The 18313-nt window shown below is 41.2% G+C and overlaps 1 protein-coding gene across 1 annotated transcript in view; it reads left to right on the top strand.

The window, feature by feature from the left end:
- The window catches only part of NPNT (nephronectin), a 77767-nt gene that overhangs the window by 55639 nt on the left and 3815 nt on the right, over window positions 1-18313 (top strand). The window contains exons 11-12 of the mRNA XM_052642120.1: window positions 11309-11395; window positions 11980-12078. Of these exons, the coding sequence (XP_052498080.1) occupies window positions 11309-11395; window positions 11980-12078 (186 nt within the window). The remainder of the gene's footprint in view (window positions 1-11308; window positions 11396-11979; window positions 12079-18313) is intronic.

Here is an 18313-nt window from a genome sequence, read left to right as displayed (position 1 = left end):
ACTGGCCAGCTACCCCTTGTCTTTACTGTAAACTGGTGGTTTGATCTATACAGGAACCAGGTTGGATTCAAGATTCCAGATTTTTAATGGGTGTCCATGGAGATAGAGGCTGTAGGTAAAGAAGTTTTGAAAGGGGGGAAGAGGTTGTCCCCTTATTACTGGAACAAAATTTTCTTTGTTCAGCCTCTTTTTGAGCCTTTTAATGTGTTCTTTTAAAAAAAAAAAAAAAAAGTCTCTTTCTTCCCATTATTCCTCTCTATACCAACACACATATGAATTTAAAAATAACATTGATGTTCACCCCTAGGATTTAGCAGGATAAAACTGGGGAGATGCAGGGCTCCACTGATGTTTGAGAGTACTCGTTCTAAGAGAGTGTGATCTTAAAGACTTGCCCTCAGAAAGAATTACCTTGATCCCATGCCAAGGCTGTTGGATGCGGCAGATAGCGTGGCTGCTTTGGGATACTCCTGCCAAAAATTAAATTCCACTCTCAGTTCATCTTCAGTCATAGCTGCTGGTTAAATTAGCATGGATGAGGATACTTTGGAAGCCTCTTAATTTACTGTCTGGAGACTATAGCATATATTCCAAGTAAGGGAGTGGTTCTAAGATTTTAATTCATATTATAAAGAAAAGTTCTGTTTAACAACCTCTTCCATTAAACATATATATCTTTCAATGTAAAGAAAAATGCAGTCAAAGTAAGGGGCTATTTGGAGACTGCCCAACAGTGGCTGTAACTAACATCAACTGAAAATTCGTGAAATGAGGAGAGCCAAAGTCTGTTCTCAGACCAGTGGAGAATAAGGATGGCTTAAGAAATTATGACTTGGGTAAACTCCAGGAGATAAGGACAGGGAGGCCTGATGTGCTGCAGTCTATGAGGCTACAGAGTCAGACAAAACTTAGTGACTGAACGACAACAACAGAAAGAAATTATGCCAGAAATGAAGAAAATATCCAATGAATAAATGGTGTTGAACTGAAATAGTGCTAAGGTTCCTCTGCCAGGTATGTTATAGTGCAGATTCATGGGCAGGTATCTCTCAGCAGTTGTTTTCCCCCGAGCTGGGTCATACAATGCCTGGGACAGAGTAGGCTCTCAGAAATATTTGTTGAATGAAGTGAAATGGATTTTTATATTGGATTCAACTATTTCTCAACTATTCAATAACTATTGATTCTTCTAGTTTATCCCCAAATATAATTTATTTCAGCTTTATGATCTTTCTCTCAGGCTGATGAAGCTTAATGTAGCTATTAAAATAAAACATTCTCTGGAAAACTAAATCTAACATACTTCTAAATTTTTAAGCATGACTTTGAGAGATAGTCAAAAGGCATTGGAAAAGAATATAAGACTGAGGCATATGAAAATGAAAAGTTTTTAGCTACTGTTGAGGATAGAATACATTGAATCAGAAGATATGGTTTTGATTCTCACCTCTATTATATGACTTTGGACAGATTACTGTGTTTTCTACCTGAATGTTTTCATCTGTTAAATGGCAGTGATATTTAACATTCTCATAGAGTGCTTCAAGGATCAAACATAATACAAGTAAAAATGTTTGTGAACTTTTAAATACTGTGAAATGTAAAAAATTGTTGTATTTTATAGGAATGACTCTGATGGGGAGCATTCAAATAATATGTGATAATAACTTTTATGTATGATATGGAATATTAAGCATATGTTTTTTAAATAATTTCAACGTGAGGAACCTTGGGTTTTTCAGATTGTGTGAACAGAATTATGATCAGATATATAGCCCTAGCATGGTTTAAGCAACACAGAAGTTACCTGATGGACTTTCCTGGTGGCTCAGATGGTAAAGAGTCTGCTTGCAATGCAGGAGACCTGAGTTCGATCCCTGGGTCGGGAAGATCTCCTGGGGAAGGGAATGGCAACCCACTCCAGTATTCTTGCCTGGAGAATCCCATGGACAGAGGAGCCTGGTGAGCTGTAGTCTATGGGGTCACAAAGAGCCGGACAGGACTGAGTGACTAACACTTTCACTTTCAAAGTTACCTGATACAGCATTAAATTCTTGTTCGTCCACTAATGGGACAGACCAATGCTTTTCAAACTGTTTCATAGAACATTAGTTTTCTGGGATATTAGGCAAGTGTATACCTAAAAAAGTTCTGAGGTTGAATAAATTTGAGAGGTCCTATGTTTAGTCAGGGCTTCCTGGGTGACTCAGTGGTGAAGAATCTGCCTGCCAATGCAGGAGACACGAGAGATATTCAGGTTTGATCCCTTGGTTGGGAAGATCCCTTGGAGGAGGGCATGACAACCCACTCCAGTATTCTTGCCTGGGAAAACCCATGGACAGAGGAGCCTGGTGGGCTACAGTCCATGAGGTCACAAAGAGTTGGACATGACTGAGCAACTGAGTAAGCCTGCAGGTTTAATCAACTTAAATAGGATTGTTAAGTATAGGACTTTTCAAAATGCTAGTGGTCATTGTGAATCTCTTGAAGAGGTATATAAGGTGCATCATTTCCCAAATGGATTTAACCATGGGATTATTTAACTGTTGCACTCAGAGTTCATTATAGCCCACTTCAGACAAGGCTGGGCTGAACTAAGACATCTAGAGACCACAAACCCAATAGCCTTATCCCATGAGCTCTCATTTGCATGGTTTCTGAAACCAGTGGGTTGATCTTGGACTCAAAGAGCCTGGTGGGGATGTAGTAAGGGGGTGTAGGGAGGACAGAAAATTACCTGGCAGACTTAGAGCATGAAAGGCAAATTTAACTGGTGGGCTGCCTGCCTGGATACCAGAGGTATGCTGCAGGGGATTGCCAAAAGGTTGAAGACCAAGTGAACACCAAAGACAAAAATCTGGTATCAGAGCAGGTAGGAGGTATCCCAGAGCAGAGAAAAAAAGAACACTATATAGAACCCAAAGTAAAGGACGTTAGGGAAAAATGCAATTCCAGTCTAGCAATACAGTGAAATATTGTGCATTGATTTCTTTTTCTAAAAAATGTTCACTGACTTGGAAAAGTACTTACCTTATAAAAATGTTAAGTGAAAGAGAATATACAGAACTGGGTATACTATTTGATCCCAATTAGGTATAAAATACACATCTTCCTATGTCTGGATGAATACAAAAGTCTGGAAGAAAAAAGACCGAAACAGGAACCATGGATCTATCCAGTTGTTAATGTTTGGGGTGATTTCATTGTCTTTTTGTTATCCTCATGCAGTGATTTTTAATCTTCCCACTGTCACTGGTCACAGTGATTTATTACAACAGTCATTCCTTAGGAGAGGGGGGTTGTTGTTCAGTCGCTAAGTCGTGTGCAGCTCTCTGCGCCCCACCCCACGCAGGCCAGGCTTCTCTGTCCTTCATTGTCTTCCGTAGAATCCCACCCTCCTAGCAAGAGAGTTTTGTGTTTTGAAAAAGCACCCCAGGGAATGTTGATGGTGAATCATGTTAACTTTATTGGAACTTGCTAGTTTTTAAAAACTCAGTCAAAGTTTTGTTAACTTCTATTTTTAACCTTTCAAAATTTGTTTATAATTGAGCATGTCAGATTTGTCCAGTTTTAGCTAGAAAGCTCTGCAAGGAATATAATAGCACTGGGATCAGGAAGGAGATTTTTCTCAGTGTTATCAGAAGCCCAGTTGAACCAGAGTAACCCAGGGTACTTATTTAAGATGTAGAGTCCTAATCCACACATTAACTAAATTGGACTTTCTGGGGAGGCGTGTCTCAGTCTTCAGTGTGTGTATAAATCAGACAGAGACTATGTTAAAAATGAAAATTTGATTCAGTGGGTCTAGATGAGGATCGGAGATTCTGGATGTTTCGCAGGCTCACAAGTAAGGAGCACTGCTGATCTGCCGACTGCACTGAAGAGGGGTGCTGGTGGTTTAGTCTCTAAGTCGTGTCCAACTCTTACAACCCCGTGGACTGTAGCCCGCCAAGCTCCTCTGTCCATGGGATTCTCCAGGCAAGAATACTGGAGGAGGTTGCCATTTGCTTCTCCAGGGGATCTTCCTGACCCAAGAATCAAACCCAGGTCTCCTGCATTGCAGGCAAGTTCTTTACCGAAGAGTAGGGCTCCCTAAAACACGATGACAACTCAGTACAGCAGAACCATGCCTTGAATGGAGACAAAGCCAGCTGTGGATTGTTCTGCCTGCAGTGCAGGGGATTCCGGTTTTATCCCTGGGTCTGGAAGAGCCCCTGGAGGAGGGCGTGGCAACCCACTCCAGTCTACTTGACTGGAGAATCCCATGGATGGAGGAGCCTGGTGGGCTACAGTCCATGGAGTCGCAAAGGTTTGGACATGACTGAGCAGTGGAGACGGAGAAGGCAATGGCACCCCACTCCAGTACTCTCGCCTGGAAAATCCCATGGATGGGGTCGCTAGGAGTCGGACACGACTGAGCAACTTCACTTTCACTTTTCACTTTCATGCATTGGAGAAGGAAATGGCAGCCCACTCCAGTGTTCTTGCTTGGAGAATCCCAGGGATGGGGGAGCCTGGTGGGTTGCCATCTCTGGGGTCGCACAGAGTCGGACACGACTGAAGTGACTTAGCAGCAGAGCAATGGATTATGCATACATGGGTTGTTTAAAATTTAACACTTGTGCCTAAAACATAGCATATAGCATCTGGCCATATCAAGAAGGAAGGTGTTGCAGAATAAAGATTATGGAATATAATGTAATATGTATCAGGGGCTTTTAAGAGTGGCCATATCAGAAAACCAGACTCGTTGTTGCTATGATATTCTAGATCATGACTGTGTGTTGAAATTCCAAGCACCATCAGTAAGACAGAGTTGTTTGCACTTTAATGATTGCTGCTTGGCTGCCTCCTGTCCGTCCACAAGTTTTTTCTCCCTTTTACGGATTTTGCAGAGTCTGTGGCTGGTGTGATCACATTGTTCCATAGTCATGGAAATATGATCTCTTTTCTGATTCTGTGTGGTGATGAGTAAAAAGATTGTTTCTGCTGAGAGGTGAAAAGGTCTTCAAACTAGTTTGCTTTCTAGTAGACCGTAAGGCCTAGAGAGACCCTGGGAAGATGCCTGGCATCTCCCTGAATGTGAAATTTCAGCAAATCTTTTGAAGGACTGCTTGAAGGTCAGGTTCGAGTGCTGTGAATTCTGAAAGTTTTCAAGGCATTTTATTTATATTTTAATTGGATCCTGTGATGGCTGTTTTTAAAAAATAGCTCTCTCCGGAAGGTATAAATTGAGTTCTGAGTGAACATGAGCGAAGTCAGAGACCAGATTTTTTTGTTGAGTTGCTGTGCACATTTAGAGTTGTGATGAAAAATACTATGCTCATAGCCACTCCGTGACTTGCAGCATGTTACCAAATCTTCCTGTGCCTTTGCTTCCTCATCTGTAAGTGGGGATAAAAACAGCATCTGCCTCATTGGGCTGTTGTGAAAATCAGGTGAGACAGTGCTTGTAAAACTCTTTACCATAGTGTTTGGCATACAATAAGACCTCAATACCCAAAAGCTGTGCTACTTCTATTGATATTGTGGAATTCATTTACATGGTGATGAAAACATGTCCCACTTAACTCATAAAAACACAGCCTTATTTTGTCTTCTAGTTTTGAGTTTATATTTTTCTGATGCTTTTTATCATGTTTCAATACTTATGGCCAAATAATCGGAACATCCTGTTTTATTTTTTGGGTATTTATGGTACCTACTTGAACAGTGGTAATGTTAAAACAGACACGGTATCACCTCTACTTCTTCAGTGAGCAAATAGTGACGGCAGCCTTTTCAGAGATGAATCTGTGTAGATGGGAAACTTCTATGATGGGTCTTCTAAATATCAGAAATAAAAGTGTTCCCTTTTCTTTAGTCCCGAGGGCATGGAGGCCTGCCCCTCACAGTGGTGGGCTTCTGTGTCGTCACCCAGGGTTTGATGTATACTCATCTAGACAAATAGTCAAAGAGTCGGCTATGGTACCACCTGTGTTCTGTTCTAGGGCTCAGACTCAGGTCTCACTTTCTGACTCCCTTTGGCTTATAAGGAAGCAAAGGGACAAAACGTTTCTGGTGGTAAAACCCGGGATCTTCAGAGATAACAGAGTGGGGATGCAAGGCAAGGAGTCTGAGATGCTGTCTCTGCCTCCTGCCGCTCCCCTCTTCCTTGTTCTTTGGCTCCACATCCCTTGTCCAGTGATCTGTGATCTAGAAAAGATGAGTCATCACCCTTATGGTCGTACTTAGAGGCAAGCCATCTCTTAGACATTCTCTTCTCCTGGTGCGGCTCTAGGCAAAGTGCTTCAAGTCATCCTGAAACCTCACTAGAAGAGAAATAGGGGAGTTACAAAAATGGGGCTGATTATTGTCAGCTGTGTCTATGTTCCTACCTCTCACTAGAGATTTAATTTTCCCCAGATCTATTCTTTCCTCTCAGCCCAAAGGTGTCTTTTGAACTTTGGGGATTTTTCCCACAGTGAAAGCTTTGGCACACTGGGGCTTATTTCTGTGGAGCTCAGCAACCCTTTGCGTTTTGTTAGTGATCAGTAGATTACTGAGAATTTTCTCTAAGGTAGTTAAGGAAATTTCAGAATCTCTTTTCTAATCTTTTTATTTGCTTCCCTCTGGCAATTTAAAGCTGTACTGTGTGTGTTGTTCATCTGGAGAAGGATGAAAAGGGGAGAGAGGGAAGTGGGGCAGGGGGAGAGGAGGAAGGAGGAGGGGAGCAGAGAGAGGCGAGAGAGCCTCTTAAAACCCTTGTCATTCATCCCCACTTTTGCCACAAGAAAGAGCCTTCAGAATATTAGGGAAGTTACATATGTGCCGTTTTCTCCAGATGAACTAAACCTCTAAGTATAGAAAGAATTTAGGGCAGTGTTATCTTTAATCTTCTAGTCCTACAACACATGGCAGAACTGGCCTGGGTAATGTCATGGGGGCCACCCTGGGACAGAAACAGAGTTTGTAAGCCTACCTTTAATAAATTGTGCTTACATTCTGTTATAGTAGTTACTCTTTGAAAGAAGTCTGGTAGTAGGTGTGCGGGATAATATTTACATTTCCTTCACTGGGCTTACCTTTTTTTCAATTGGACTTTACTTGCTTTACAGTGTCGCGTTCGTTTCTGCTGTACAGCAAAGTGAATCAGCTATCTGTGTACATGAATCTCTTTCCTGGGTTTCCTTCCCGCTTAGGTAACCACAGGAAATTGAGCAGAGTGCCCTGTGCTGTGTAGGGGGTTCTCATTAGTTATCTATTTTATACATAGGCTTTAGGGTCTTCCTGGTGGCTCAGTCGGTAAAGCATCTGCCTGCAATGCGGGAAACCCAGGTTCAGTCCCTGGGTCAGGAAGATCCCCTGGAGGAGGAAGTGGCAACCCACTCCAGCATTCTTGCCTGGAGAATTCCGAGGACAGAGGAGCCGGATGGGCTGCAGTCCTTGGGGTCACAAAGAGTCAGAGACGACTAGGCAACTAACACTTATACACAGTAGAGTATATATGTCACTGTGCTTGCTTTTAATGTTTTTTGGTAAAAATACTCAGTTGACTCTTGGGGAAACCTCATTTATGAAAACAGGTTATATATTAATACTATTATCCCTGAAGAAAATACAGTTAATAGAACATCCCCGGGCAGAGTTCCTTTTAAGAAGTTTTTTTGCTTGTCTGTGTGGCCAGTTCTTCTCCCAGGCTTCCAGGCTCCTGTGTCCCCCAGCCATCAGGAGCATCCTGGGCCCCTGAGCCCCATCCAACCACATTTTATCCAGCTGTCCGCTCGCTTCAGTACCTGTTCATTCTCTTTATTTTAGTTCATAAGATTATAAGAAGTAGGTTCTGGTGGATGAAAGATTGACTAATGGAAGAAAAGGTTTTAGGAAATCATCTACAGAGTATATGAAAACATTCTTTGGCTGATGTTAATTGTGGTCCTAACTGCCCTTTGACAGCCACTCCCCCCTTTCATCCTCTACGCTCCAGCCAGAATGCTGTACCTGACCTTGGCGCTCCTCTGTTACAATCTTCGAGACTTCAGTTTCAACCAGAATGAAGTCCACAGTCTTCACAGTGCTGTAAAAGGCCCTGCAGAATCTGCCTGCACCTCTAGCTTTCTTTGGAGCCCTCCCTACTTCCCCTCTCCACCACCGCCCCCCAACACCCTCGTGAGCTCTGCCCCTGGCATGAGGTTCACGTTCATACCTGATCAGTCTCTAGGGCGCCAGCTCACAGTAACTCATCCTGCAGGGCGTGGTGTAAGCAGCTCCTCTCAGAGATGTTCATGCATCTGTCTTCTGGTTAGCCCCCTGTTCCCTGGGAGTCTTTAGCCCATTCTGTCATTTTGTGTGTGTGATAATGATCCAGTTTCACTTTTTTTTTTTTTATGCATGTGGCCATCCAGTTTTCCCAACAATTTTTATTGAGAAAACTGTTCTTTCCACACTGTAGATTCTTGGTTCCTTGGTCATATATTAATTGACCATGTGAGTGTGAAGCACGGGAGTGTATATCTCATCACTGTTTTTTCTAGTGTGTTTTTTTCTTTGTTCATTTGTTTTTCTTGTACATAGTGGAAATCATTTCATTTAAATTTTTATATAAACTGTAAAATATACCAGGGGATGGGTAGTGAACCTTCTCTTGGCACTTCAGTGGGACACCCTTACCATTTCATACTGGTGTGTAAGGAAGGAGGACTCACTGACTAATTTAGCAGAGCCACAGACTGCAGCACACAAAATTGTAAGAACTAATAGCTGCTGAGCATTTTAGGTCTAAATTCCTTGGCATACTTCCCGGTGAACTGCAGTGAAGGTGGGCATGACCATCCACTGCTAAATTAAATGGTTCTTGGAAACCAAGTGCCTAAAATACTAATGAACCATCTGGCACTTCACAAGTTGTTAGATGACTAATTCTCTGAGTGGCTTTTATCCAAACGTGTGGTCTCATCCCTTACTTTTAAACCTGTATCCCTCCCACTTCTTCATTTCTGAGCATCCTCCAGACACTGTGGATACCTTTCTCTCATATTCCCGAGCACCTTCTTTGTACTCAGTGCCTGAAACGCTCGCTCTTCCCTGCCTCCAGCACTTGGCTTTTAGCTTGGGAGGTTCCATCTTCTTTCCCTCTCAGACTGAACAGTGCTTGCTCAGAGAGGACCTCCTTGATAAAACAGGCCCTTGTGCCAGGAAGCCTTTGTCCTGTCCTTCCCCTCTGCACCAAGACTCTCCTTACCATTTGATGCCCTTCATTTAGAGAAACGGGGGCTGGTAAACCTTCATAACGCCCTTAAAATATGGTAGTGTCAGATCTGACCTAGTCCAGTGCAGAGATGATTTGTATAAGCTATAAGAAGAGAAGGGAACAAAAAAGTAATTGTTCTGTGGATTTGGTTTTTTTTTTTAAAAAAAAAAAACTTTCTCTATGTCATGAGAAATGAAACGTGTGCCTACAACCCTATAATATTTCTAGTCATAAGAGGTGGACTGCCTCTCAGAACCCCAGATGAGGAAAGAAAAGCTGGGACAGGACGACTTTGCTGTCAGTCATTTGGGTGTGAAAGTGGCCTCCCCAAGGGCACTTGTGATCAGTTTGTCCCAAGATCTTGTGCTTTAACTAGCCTCTCTTCTCCCATCCATCTGAGGCTGTATTTTAGATGGGTATATGTGAGTGGGGGCGGGGGGGGGGGGTGGTGGTGGATGAGGAAGGGGCTTCAGTGTTTAGACTTTTGCAAAAAAAAAAAGAAAAAGAAAAACTTCAAAAGCAGTAAGCTAAAAAAAATCAGGGCAAATATTACTGGTTTGTTACTTAATTTTAAAAATTATTGCTAAAAATCATTGGAACATTATTGAAAAAGAACCCTTTTGACTGATGTCTGTTCCATGGTGTTCTACACATCTTTACTCCCTGCCTTATAAAAATAGAGCTAATTAATTTAAGTTCTGGCAAAGAAAAGGGAGGATTCCCTGGTCCTGGGCCAAGAATCCCCTCCACTACCACCAACATTCTCTCACACTCCCCACTCCCAACCCAGCTACTCTCCCTGACATCATCTGGTGCTTTTCCATGCTAGTTGTCATTAGAATTTGGAGTTGTAGTGTTCTAAATTCTACGTTTAAAATTTGCCTCTCCCATTAGAATGCAGGCTCCAAGGGGGCCAGGTCCTTCTTGCTCTTGTGCAGTCTGTCTCCTTGGGACCTCGCCCAGGGCTTGGCATATGTGTGGCAGTTAGATGTACATTGAAGAAGTAAATAAATGGATATGAATCCATTTTTAAAGTGTACATGGGCTTCTGACAAGATCTTCGCATTCTCAATAAACACTTATTGAATGCCTGTCACTGGGTTCAGCCCTGGAAATGCCACATGAATAAGACACAATTGATGCCTTCCAGGACTTCAGAAGCCAGCAGAGGGAGAGACGCACATGTGTGTAAATGACTGCAGTTCTTTAGGAAAGAGTGGAATGGCAGCATGTAAATAGGAGCCGTCAGAGTACAGAGGGGAAGAGCTGCATTCACTCAGAATGTTAGAGTTTTCACCCTGCCAGTGGTATTTCTGCTGAGCTTTGAACAGAGACCTTGCCTGGAGAATCCCATGGACAGGGGAGTCAGGCAGGCTGTAGTCCATGGGATCTCAAAGAGTCAGACACGCCTGAGCAACTAAAAAAAATTTCTTTTTTTTGTAACAGAGAGGGGAGGTTAGACTGGTTAATTAGCAGGAAGAAGAGCATCCCAGGCTGGGCAGGGGGTCAGAGAGGTGAACAGGACAGCGTATTCGGGCAGTACTGTGTGTTTTAGGGGGTGGATTGTGAACACTGTGCTAAGGGGTTTGGATTTGATATAAAAGGAGTCAGGGAACCTGCTTAAGCCCTGAAGCCCATTGCAGATGCGGAGTTCACTGGAAACGAGTTCATGCTTTGGTTAGAAAGTTAAACCATTCGCTGCAATTACAGGCATCCCCGCCCCCCTGCCATTAAAACAGCCTTAGACTCCATAATGTATCTTTCATAGACAAATTTTAGAATTTCATTGAGATATTTTGCTAGAAATCGGTAGCTGTTTTAAAATGTATTTTCCAGATACTTTTAAATGTATTTTTTGTTGAATTTTAGAAGCTTTTGAAACCCATTTATTAAAATTATACCCAGAAAAATGTTATAAGATCTCTCCAGAACAAACTTCATGAATCCTTATGTGAACTGTGATGAAATATTTTGGAGTTTCCAGATGAGTGTAATACCTACGTCTTTCCCCCACTGTTAAAGGTAATGCCTCTTTGTCAATGCCTCATTGAAACTGAACAAAATGCATCTCTCTTGCAGTTCCACGGCAGCCTTCAAATGACTTGTTTGAAATATTTGAAATTGAAAGAGGAGTCAGTGCAGATGATGAAGCAAAGGATGATCCAGGTAGATCCCTATATTCTTAGTACTGTTATAATGATACTGTTTCCCTCTATTTCATTAAAATAACATTTTTAATTGGAGGATAATTGCTTTACAATGTTGTGTTAGTTTTTGCTTTACAAAAACATGAATCAGCTTTAAGTAAAGCAGCTTTTAAATTGTAGATTGTTTGGTTACATCTGAGAGAATGGTACATTGTTTTTTTTTTTTTTTTTTTTTAACCACTTGGTTTCCCCTGTAGTTAGATCAGTTGAACAAAAACAGTGAATCATCATTATCTTCTTTTAAAAAAATATTGAAGCAGCATTACGTTGAGGAGGAAGTCATATTTTATAAGTGATGATGTAACAAGGTCATAATTTGGCTGCAATGGTGTGTTCTATTTTTACAGCTGAGCACTGATGCACAATTGTGCTGAGAAAGGATTCATGTGATTTCTTTTTGATCTCATGGACAGACCTTCTGGTGGGATGTTTAAATGTGGACCAGAGAGAACACTTGGACAGATACTCCTAGTTCACAAGACTTTTTTTGTGGTTAGCCCTTGGGTTTGTGGTCTACTCATCTTTCTGGTAATTTCCTTGTAGGTGTTCTGATACACAGTTGCAATTTTGACCATGGGCTTTGTGGATGGATCCGGGAAAAAGACAGTGACGTGCACTGGGAACCAGTGAGGGATCCAGCAGGTAAAACCATTCGTCTAGCCCTAGTACACATTTCAGCTGGATCCTATCTGAGGACCCCAGATCCGCTAATCAAGGATACTGTACACAGCTCTGTGTTTACTCAACAGAAAAGAAAGTGTGTCCAGCATTCATCTTCCATTTTTTTTAGGTGAACTGAATTTGTTAGCTAGCAATTAGAATTATAAGTAGACAAGTAATTTATTAAAAGGCCAGCTAATTTCTCTCAAAACAGCTTGGTGTCAATATAAAACATGTAGACTCACCCTGAAATATAAAGTTATGTGTAGTGCTCCCTTCCCAAGCATAAAAATAATATCATGGGACAGCAGCCATCATCTAGTCCTTGGTGGTTTTCTTGATTATGTCTTTCTTTAAGAAATAGTAGAAGGAAACAGTGGAAATTTCTGTGAAGTTATGACTCTCTCTCACAATCTAATTTTCAGTCTAATTTGGATGCTGGAGAAATTAGTTATAAATTACCGCCACTTATTCCACAAGAGAATGTTACTGAAAAGGTAGATGTAAATATAGGCCCTTGGAAAATTAAGACTTTTAAATTACACACATCCTACGAATCTAAAGTTTCAGAAATTACAACATGTTTTGTCATCTTGCTTCAGGAAACAAAGCTACATATTGTTGTTGGTTCCCCCCCCCCCCCAACGCCCCTCCCTCTTTAGTAGTTAATCTTTTATGGGTGAGTCAAACTTAATGGAAGGGTGAGAAGTTTGGTTTCTTTTTTTTTCCTTTTTATACTCCTGATTCTAGACTTGGGAATGAAAGATGCAAATCATGAAAAAAAAAAAAAAAGTTACTTGCTTTAAAAGCCTAGTTCTTCAATACTATCCCCGCTCTAGAGAGAGAGTACAGAACACATAAAGGTTAGCTTGAGGATATGCTCTATTAAAACCAGCTCTTCTTAATGGTCAGTACGCACACAAATCAGCCGGAGACCTTGTTAAAATGTAGGTTTTCATGCATTTCTCATACTTCCTGGGGATACTTTTCAGGTTCATCCCTCATGTACATTTTGAGTAGCAAGTTATTAAAGGTTTGGGGCAAAAATATATTCATTAGATCCCCTAAGACTGAAATGTTAGAGATATTTAAAAAATGAAATTTGAGGTAAGCTTTTAAAAAATTCCCTGGTGGTTCAGATGGTAAAGAATCTGCCTGCAGTGTGGGAGACCCGGATTCAGTCCCTGGATTGGGAAGATTGCCTGGAGAGGGGAATGGCAACCCACTTCAGGATTCCTGCCTGGGGAATTCCATGGACAGAGGAGCCTGGCAGGCTACAATCCATGCGGTCACAAAGAGTCAGACACAACTGAACGACTAACACTTTCACTTTAAAAATAAGTACCCAATAAATTCAGAGGAGTTTTTAGATTTAACTGTAAAATAATTTTTAATCTCACACACACACATTCTCTCATTCTCACTTTAGGTTAGCTGTGAGACAGATGACATTATTATTAATGTCATAGATAACTGTGAATAAGGGAGAAATCAACATTTATTTGATATGTATGATAGTCCTGACTCATCGTCTCAGTTTTATTTAATCCTCTTATCTAACCCTGTGGAAGTAATGTTTTTATTTCACCAAGGCCCAGAGGTTACATCAGTTTCCTAAGGCTACAGAGCTACAGAACAGACTTCCCATCCAGGCCTCTCTGTCCTGCCCATGCAGCCACCTCAGCAGTTCAGCCCACAACCCCTGCAGCGTTACTGAAGTTTGCCCCATCCAGCCTGGCCTCTCTGTCCTGTGATTGTGTGCATGATCTGATTACACGTCTCAGGCCTGGAGATTTGAGTGACCACTGACCCGGAGTAGTGTGCTACAGAAGGAAGGATCTTTAGCAACCCGATGTGATAAAATGGTGTACAGTGCTCATGATCATAATGAATAAGTGTTCTAAGTAAGGTACACTGGGGAGAGTAATTCACACTCAACTCAGAATTCATTGTACTTGTCTGTAAACAACCCGTGTGAAATATTTGACTTTTTAGAATTTAAATACTGTCTTTTAGAACCAATTTAGTACTTTTCAATAGTTTTTATTATTCATCATATATGTAAATGTTTAAATTTGCTGTGACAACCCCCACCCCGCTCCCCCCGCCAAATCCACTCGCCCTCCAAGAGGAAAATGAAAAGAGGATTGGCAGTTAGAATGGTAGGCAGAAAAAGGTCTGAAACGGTCCTTTGGCTGTGATAATACAGAACAAGCGGAAAGGAATGGTGGCTGCCTGGGTAATTAGATAGCTCCTGCTCATTGGCTCTGGCCCCTCAAAGATGCTTTTCTGGGGTTGCTCCAGGTTTCTGCCAACAACTTGGGTGAACTGGATGTTGAAGGCATGCTGACCAATCTGTGGATAACTTAAAGCCACGGGAGAAAGCAACTGTGTGTGCTGACACAAACAGCCTCCAAAGATTAGACCAGTGGGCCACACTTAAGAGGTGTGAATACATAGTGTAGCTCTTGAACCACCCACACAGCTGTGGGAGTACAAGGATGTGACTTAGCAGTAAGTGTGAAAGACTTAGAGTTTTAATGGATAAAATTAATGTGAGTGAACCACGTGTCACTGCTGCCAGAAAGTTGGGTCATTTCCATATAAATAGGTATTTTTTCCTAGAATGGAAAATACACTTTGGTTCTTACCAGTCAGAGAAAAGAGGTAATTGTCGGTGACTCGGAAGAGTATGACCTTGCTGGAAAGATATCATCTCAAAGCTTATAGAAAAACCGGTGAGGAACCCAGAATGTTTAGTCTGGAGTAGAAATAATGGAACAGGGCAGCTTTTCAAAAACATGACCAGCAACATCTATCTCACTTGTTCTGGGACTACAAGGGGATAAGAACTTGGATCAGTAGGTAAAAACTTACAGGGGGGCTGACTTTTGCTCACTGTTAGAACTTTCCCATAGTCAGGGCTGTCTAAAGAGAGCTCTGGGGGCTGTCAGTGGAGACCTTGGACTGGGCGACACATGATGAGGTGGTGTTTTGAGAATTGGAGAAGGGTTGGATTCGAGCCCTGGGAGCCTCTGAACCAGAATGGAACATCCCAGGTCATCCGCGGAGATCAGAGAGCAGAGTTCTATCTTGGAAAATGGGTGGGAAGACCAAAGATGACAGTAGAAGTGGTTAGAAGATGAAAGGTGATACAGCTTATATGTCAGGGCATAATTGCAGGTGGGTTTTTTTTTTTTTAGCACATTTTGGGAAATTCTACCCATATACAGATTCTAACACACTCAGATGATAAATACTATTGAAGCTTACTTCCTGAGCCTACTTTTCTTCTAGGAAGTCCAGGTGAGGTTGTGCATATATCACGTGCTAAGGCCAGAAAAAGACTAAAAGCAATTTAATCAATCACTTTTTGTGATTATTCTAATTACCAAACTGTTTGCTTCTTTCTATCTAGATTATACCATTTGTAAGGGAACGTATGTTTGGATTTTTGCAGTTAGGACTGATTTTTATGTTGTGTATTTCTTATGCAAGATCCAGATTTGCAAATATTCTTAGATACTAATATCTCTAAGACAAACCTTAATTAAACAAACTTAAAACTTTGAGAAATAGCTGCAAAATAAGTGCCTTGATTAGCTGCCTTCCTCGTGCTCATTAGATTTTGTTATCACATTCAGTCTTGAACTTAATTGTGACTTAGTGAAATTAATCCATCCTCTAGGGATTGTGTGCTCCTTACAGATGTGATGTTGTGCTATAGACTTGTCGCTGTGACCCTGAATACATGTCCTTCTTGGGACCCTTTTCCTGGAACCCTCATCTCTGGGGATCAAGAGTTAGGGGCAACTGACTCAGCTTGCTACTGAGAGTTACAGGGAATTCATTTAAATATAAAATTATATGCCAGCATGTATGTACAAGTATGTCTACTGTAGCATTAAGAAACATTATTTTGAAATACATGAAAACAGGAAAAGAAAAGCTCCCTCCTAACCCTGGCCCCCAGATGCAGCCAGTTTCTTGGTTACCTGTCCAGAGAGAGATTTTTCCACACAACAGCCCCCTCTTCGGTACCTTGCTTCTTCCACTTAACGGTGTTATCTTAAGAGTTAACATAAGTGTGGACTTTGAAGCCAGGAAGCCTGGGCTGTAACCTGGCACCACCACTTACTAGCTTTGATCTTGAGCAAGTTAAGTTACTTCAGTAGTGTCTGCTAAACATATGTAAAGCATTTAAGGCAGTCCCTGGCTGAGAGTTAGCATTAAAATAGTATTAGCTGTTGCTGCTGAAGATTGTTCTGTATCAGCATATACAGGGCACCCTCACTCTTGTTAATGGCGGTTACTCCATTACTCCTTAAACGTATTTAAGCAGCCATCCACTGAGGGATGTTTCAGTTGTTTCCAGCCTTTGGATAGTTCAGACAATGCTGTAGTAAGTAATCTTGTATAGATATCATTTCCTATCTGTTTGAAATTCAAATTTTATCGCCTGTATATCTGGCATCTATTGTTGACCAAAACCAACTTTAGATACTGTGATGCTTTAAACTGAATCCATAAAAATAAATGTAATTTTATATTTAAACCAGTATTTTGGAATCAGAAGTGAAAATATTTAATAGGGTAGTTTGTTTGGAATGCTCAATCACTTTTCCCTTCACTACCATTCTAAATTTGTAATAGCTCCATTTATTAAAAAGGGAAAAAATTCTTTGTGGTTAAAAAACAAAACAAAAAATTCCTAGTGGCCACAGAGTAGCCCTATAGGGGGAGAGCAATTGTAACCTCATTTATAGAATTTTAAGTATCTATATAAAAGGATTATTTGACTCTTCATAGGATTCCTTGGTTTTTGTTAGGTTGTCTTGTTTGCAGGCAGTGTCTGGTATGGTGAGAGTATCCATTCCACAGGGACTTAAGATAATCCTTGTTTTCTTAAATATTACAGATTAACTGTAATAACCTTATATCTTTGTCTTAACCAAAATACCTGTGATGATTCAAAAAGCTGACTAACAGGGAGACATTCTAAATCCATCTAAATATTTTGGCTCAAAATATTGTTTGGATTCATTTGGGGAAGAGAGAGGTGGAAGGAGTACAAAAAAATTGTTTGTTTTTGATGAGTCGAGTACATGACTCAGGGACTTATTTCTCTGTTGTTTTTTGCTGTATTCTTGGAACATCATTAATTCAACAAATGGCATTAAATGCCTACCATGTATTAGGAATGTCGCCTACCATGTATTAGGAATGTAACGGGGTTTAGGGGAGAAGTTGGTTACAACAAAGAGTTCACAGTCTCCTGGAGGAGGGAAATGTGGCAACAGGGGATTCTTGTGCTGAACAGGTATTCAGGCAGTTTTGAACTCAAACTGTTACTCAGCTACACAGTGGCTGGATGACACCTTGGGTGACATCACCTCTCGAAACCTCAGGCTTGTTTGCAGATGCAGAAGCTAAGAGGTGTTCACCTCAAGGGCTTGTTAGCAGGCTGAATGAAATGCTCCCCATGGAGCACTGGCACAGAGCATCACAGGTATGCACAGGTCACCTCTTTGGGTCTTTAAAGGCCCGGAGGGGACTTGGTAGAGGAGAAGTCACCTGCAGAATAACATCCCAAACCTTGTCATGTCTTGTACAGTCTGTGTTAAGAAATCATCTCCAATGAAATGTAAGTGGGGTTTCTACCAAAACAGATACACATGTTCAGCATTGCAACCACATTATTTCTATGGATAAGTCACTGTCGAGACATCAGTGTGTTTTTCAGTTGGTTGCAATAAAACAGCCTGAGGCGAATGTCATTTGTACACGGGCTGAGCTTCAAAATATGACTTGCAGCTTTCCCTATCCTGAGAAGCAGCACCCCCTCCCACATCACTGCTGCTCAAATCTTTCCCCCTTAATTGCAGTTCCTCTAACAATAGGGGGAAGCAAAAGCTGTAGCCCTGAAGATCCAAGATCATCAAAGTGACCTTTCCAAAGGGAAAGATTTTATTAACATTTTGTATTCATGTATACATAATAGAAATTGTATATACTAATTGCATTGTTATGGATTTGTTTTCATATAAACTTGTTTTAAACTATTTACCTCCAAGTAATACTGATGCTCTGGGAAGAGTGTCAGGTTTCCAGAACACTTCTGCATCTTCTTGAGGTCAGGTATGAGAAGCACAGTGAACTCACTTGTAAATGATCCTTCTCCCTTGAGAGACTCTTTTTTTTCAAGTGGGGAGAAGTG

The sequence above is a fragment of the Budorcas taxicolor genome, chromosome 6, assembly GCF_023091745.1.
Source record: "Budorcas taxicolor isolate Tak-1 chromosome 6, Takin1.1, whole genome shotgun sequence".
NCBI classification, from domain to species: Eukaryota; Metazoa; Chordata; class Mammalia; order Artiodactyla; family Bovidae; genus Budorcas; species Budorcas taxicolor.
Note: the sequence above shows the minus strand (reverse complement) of the source record. Positions and strands in the feature narration are given on the sequence as shown.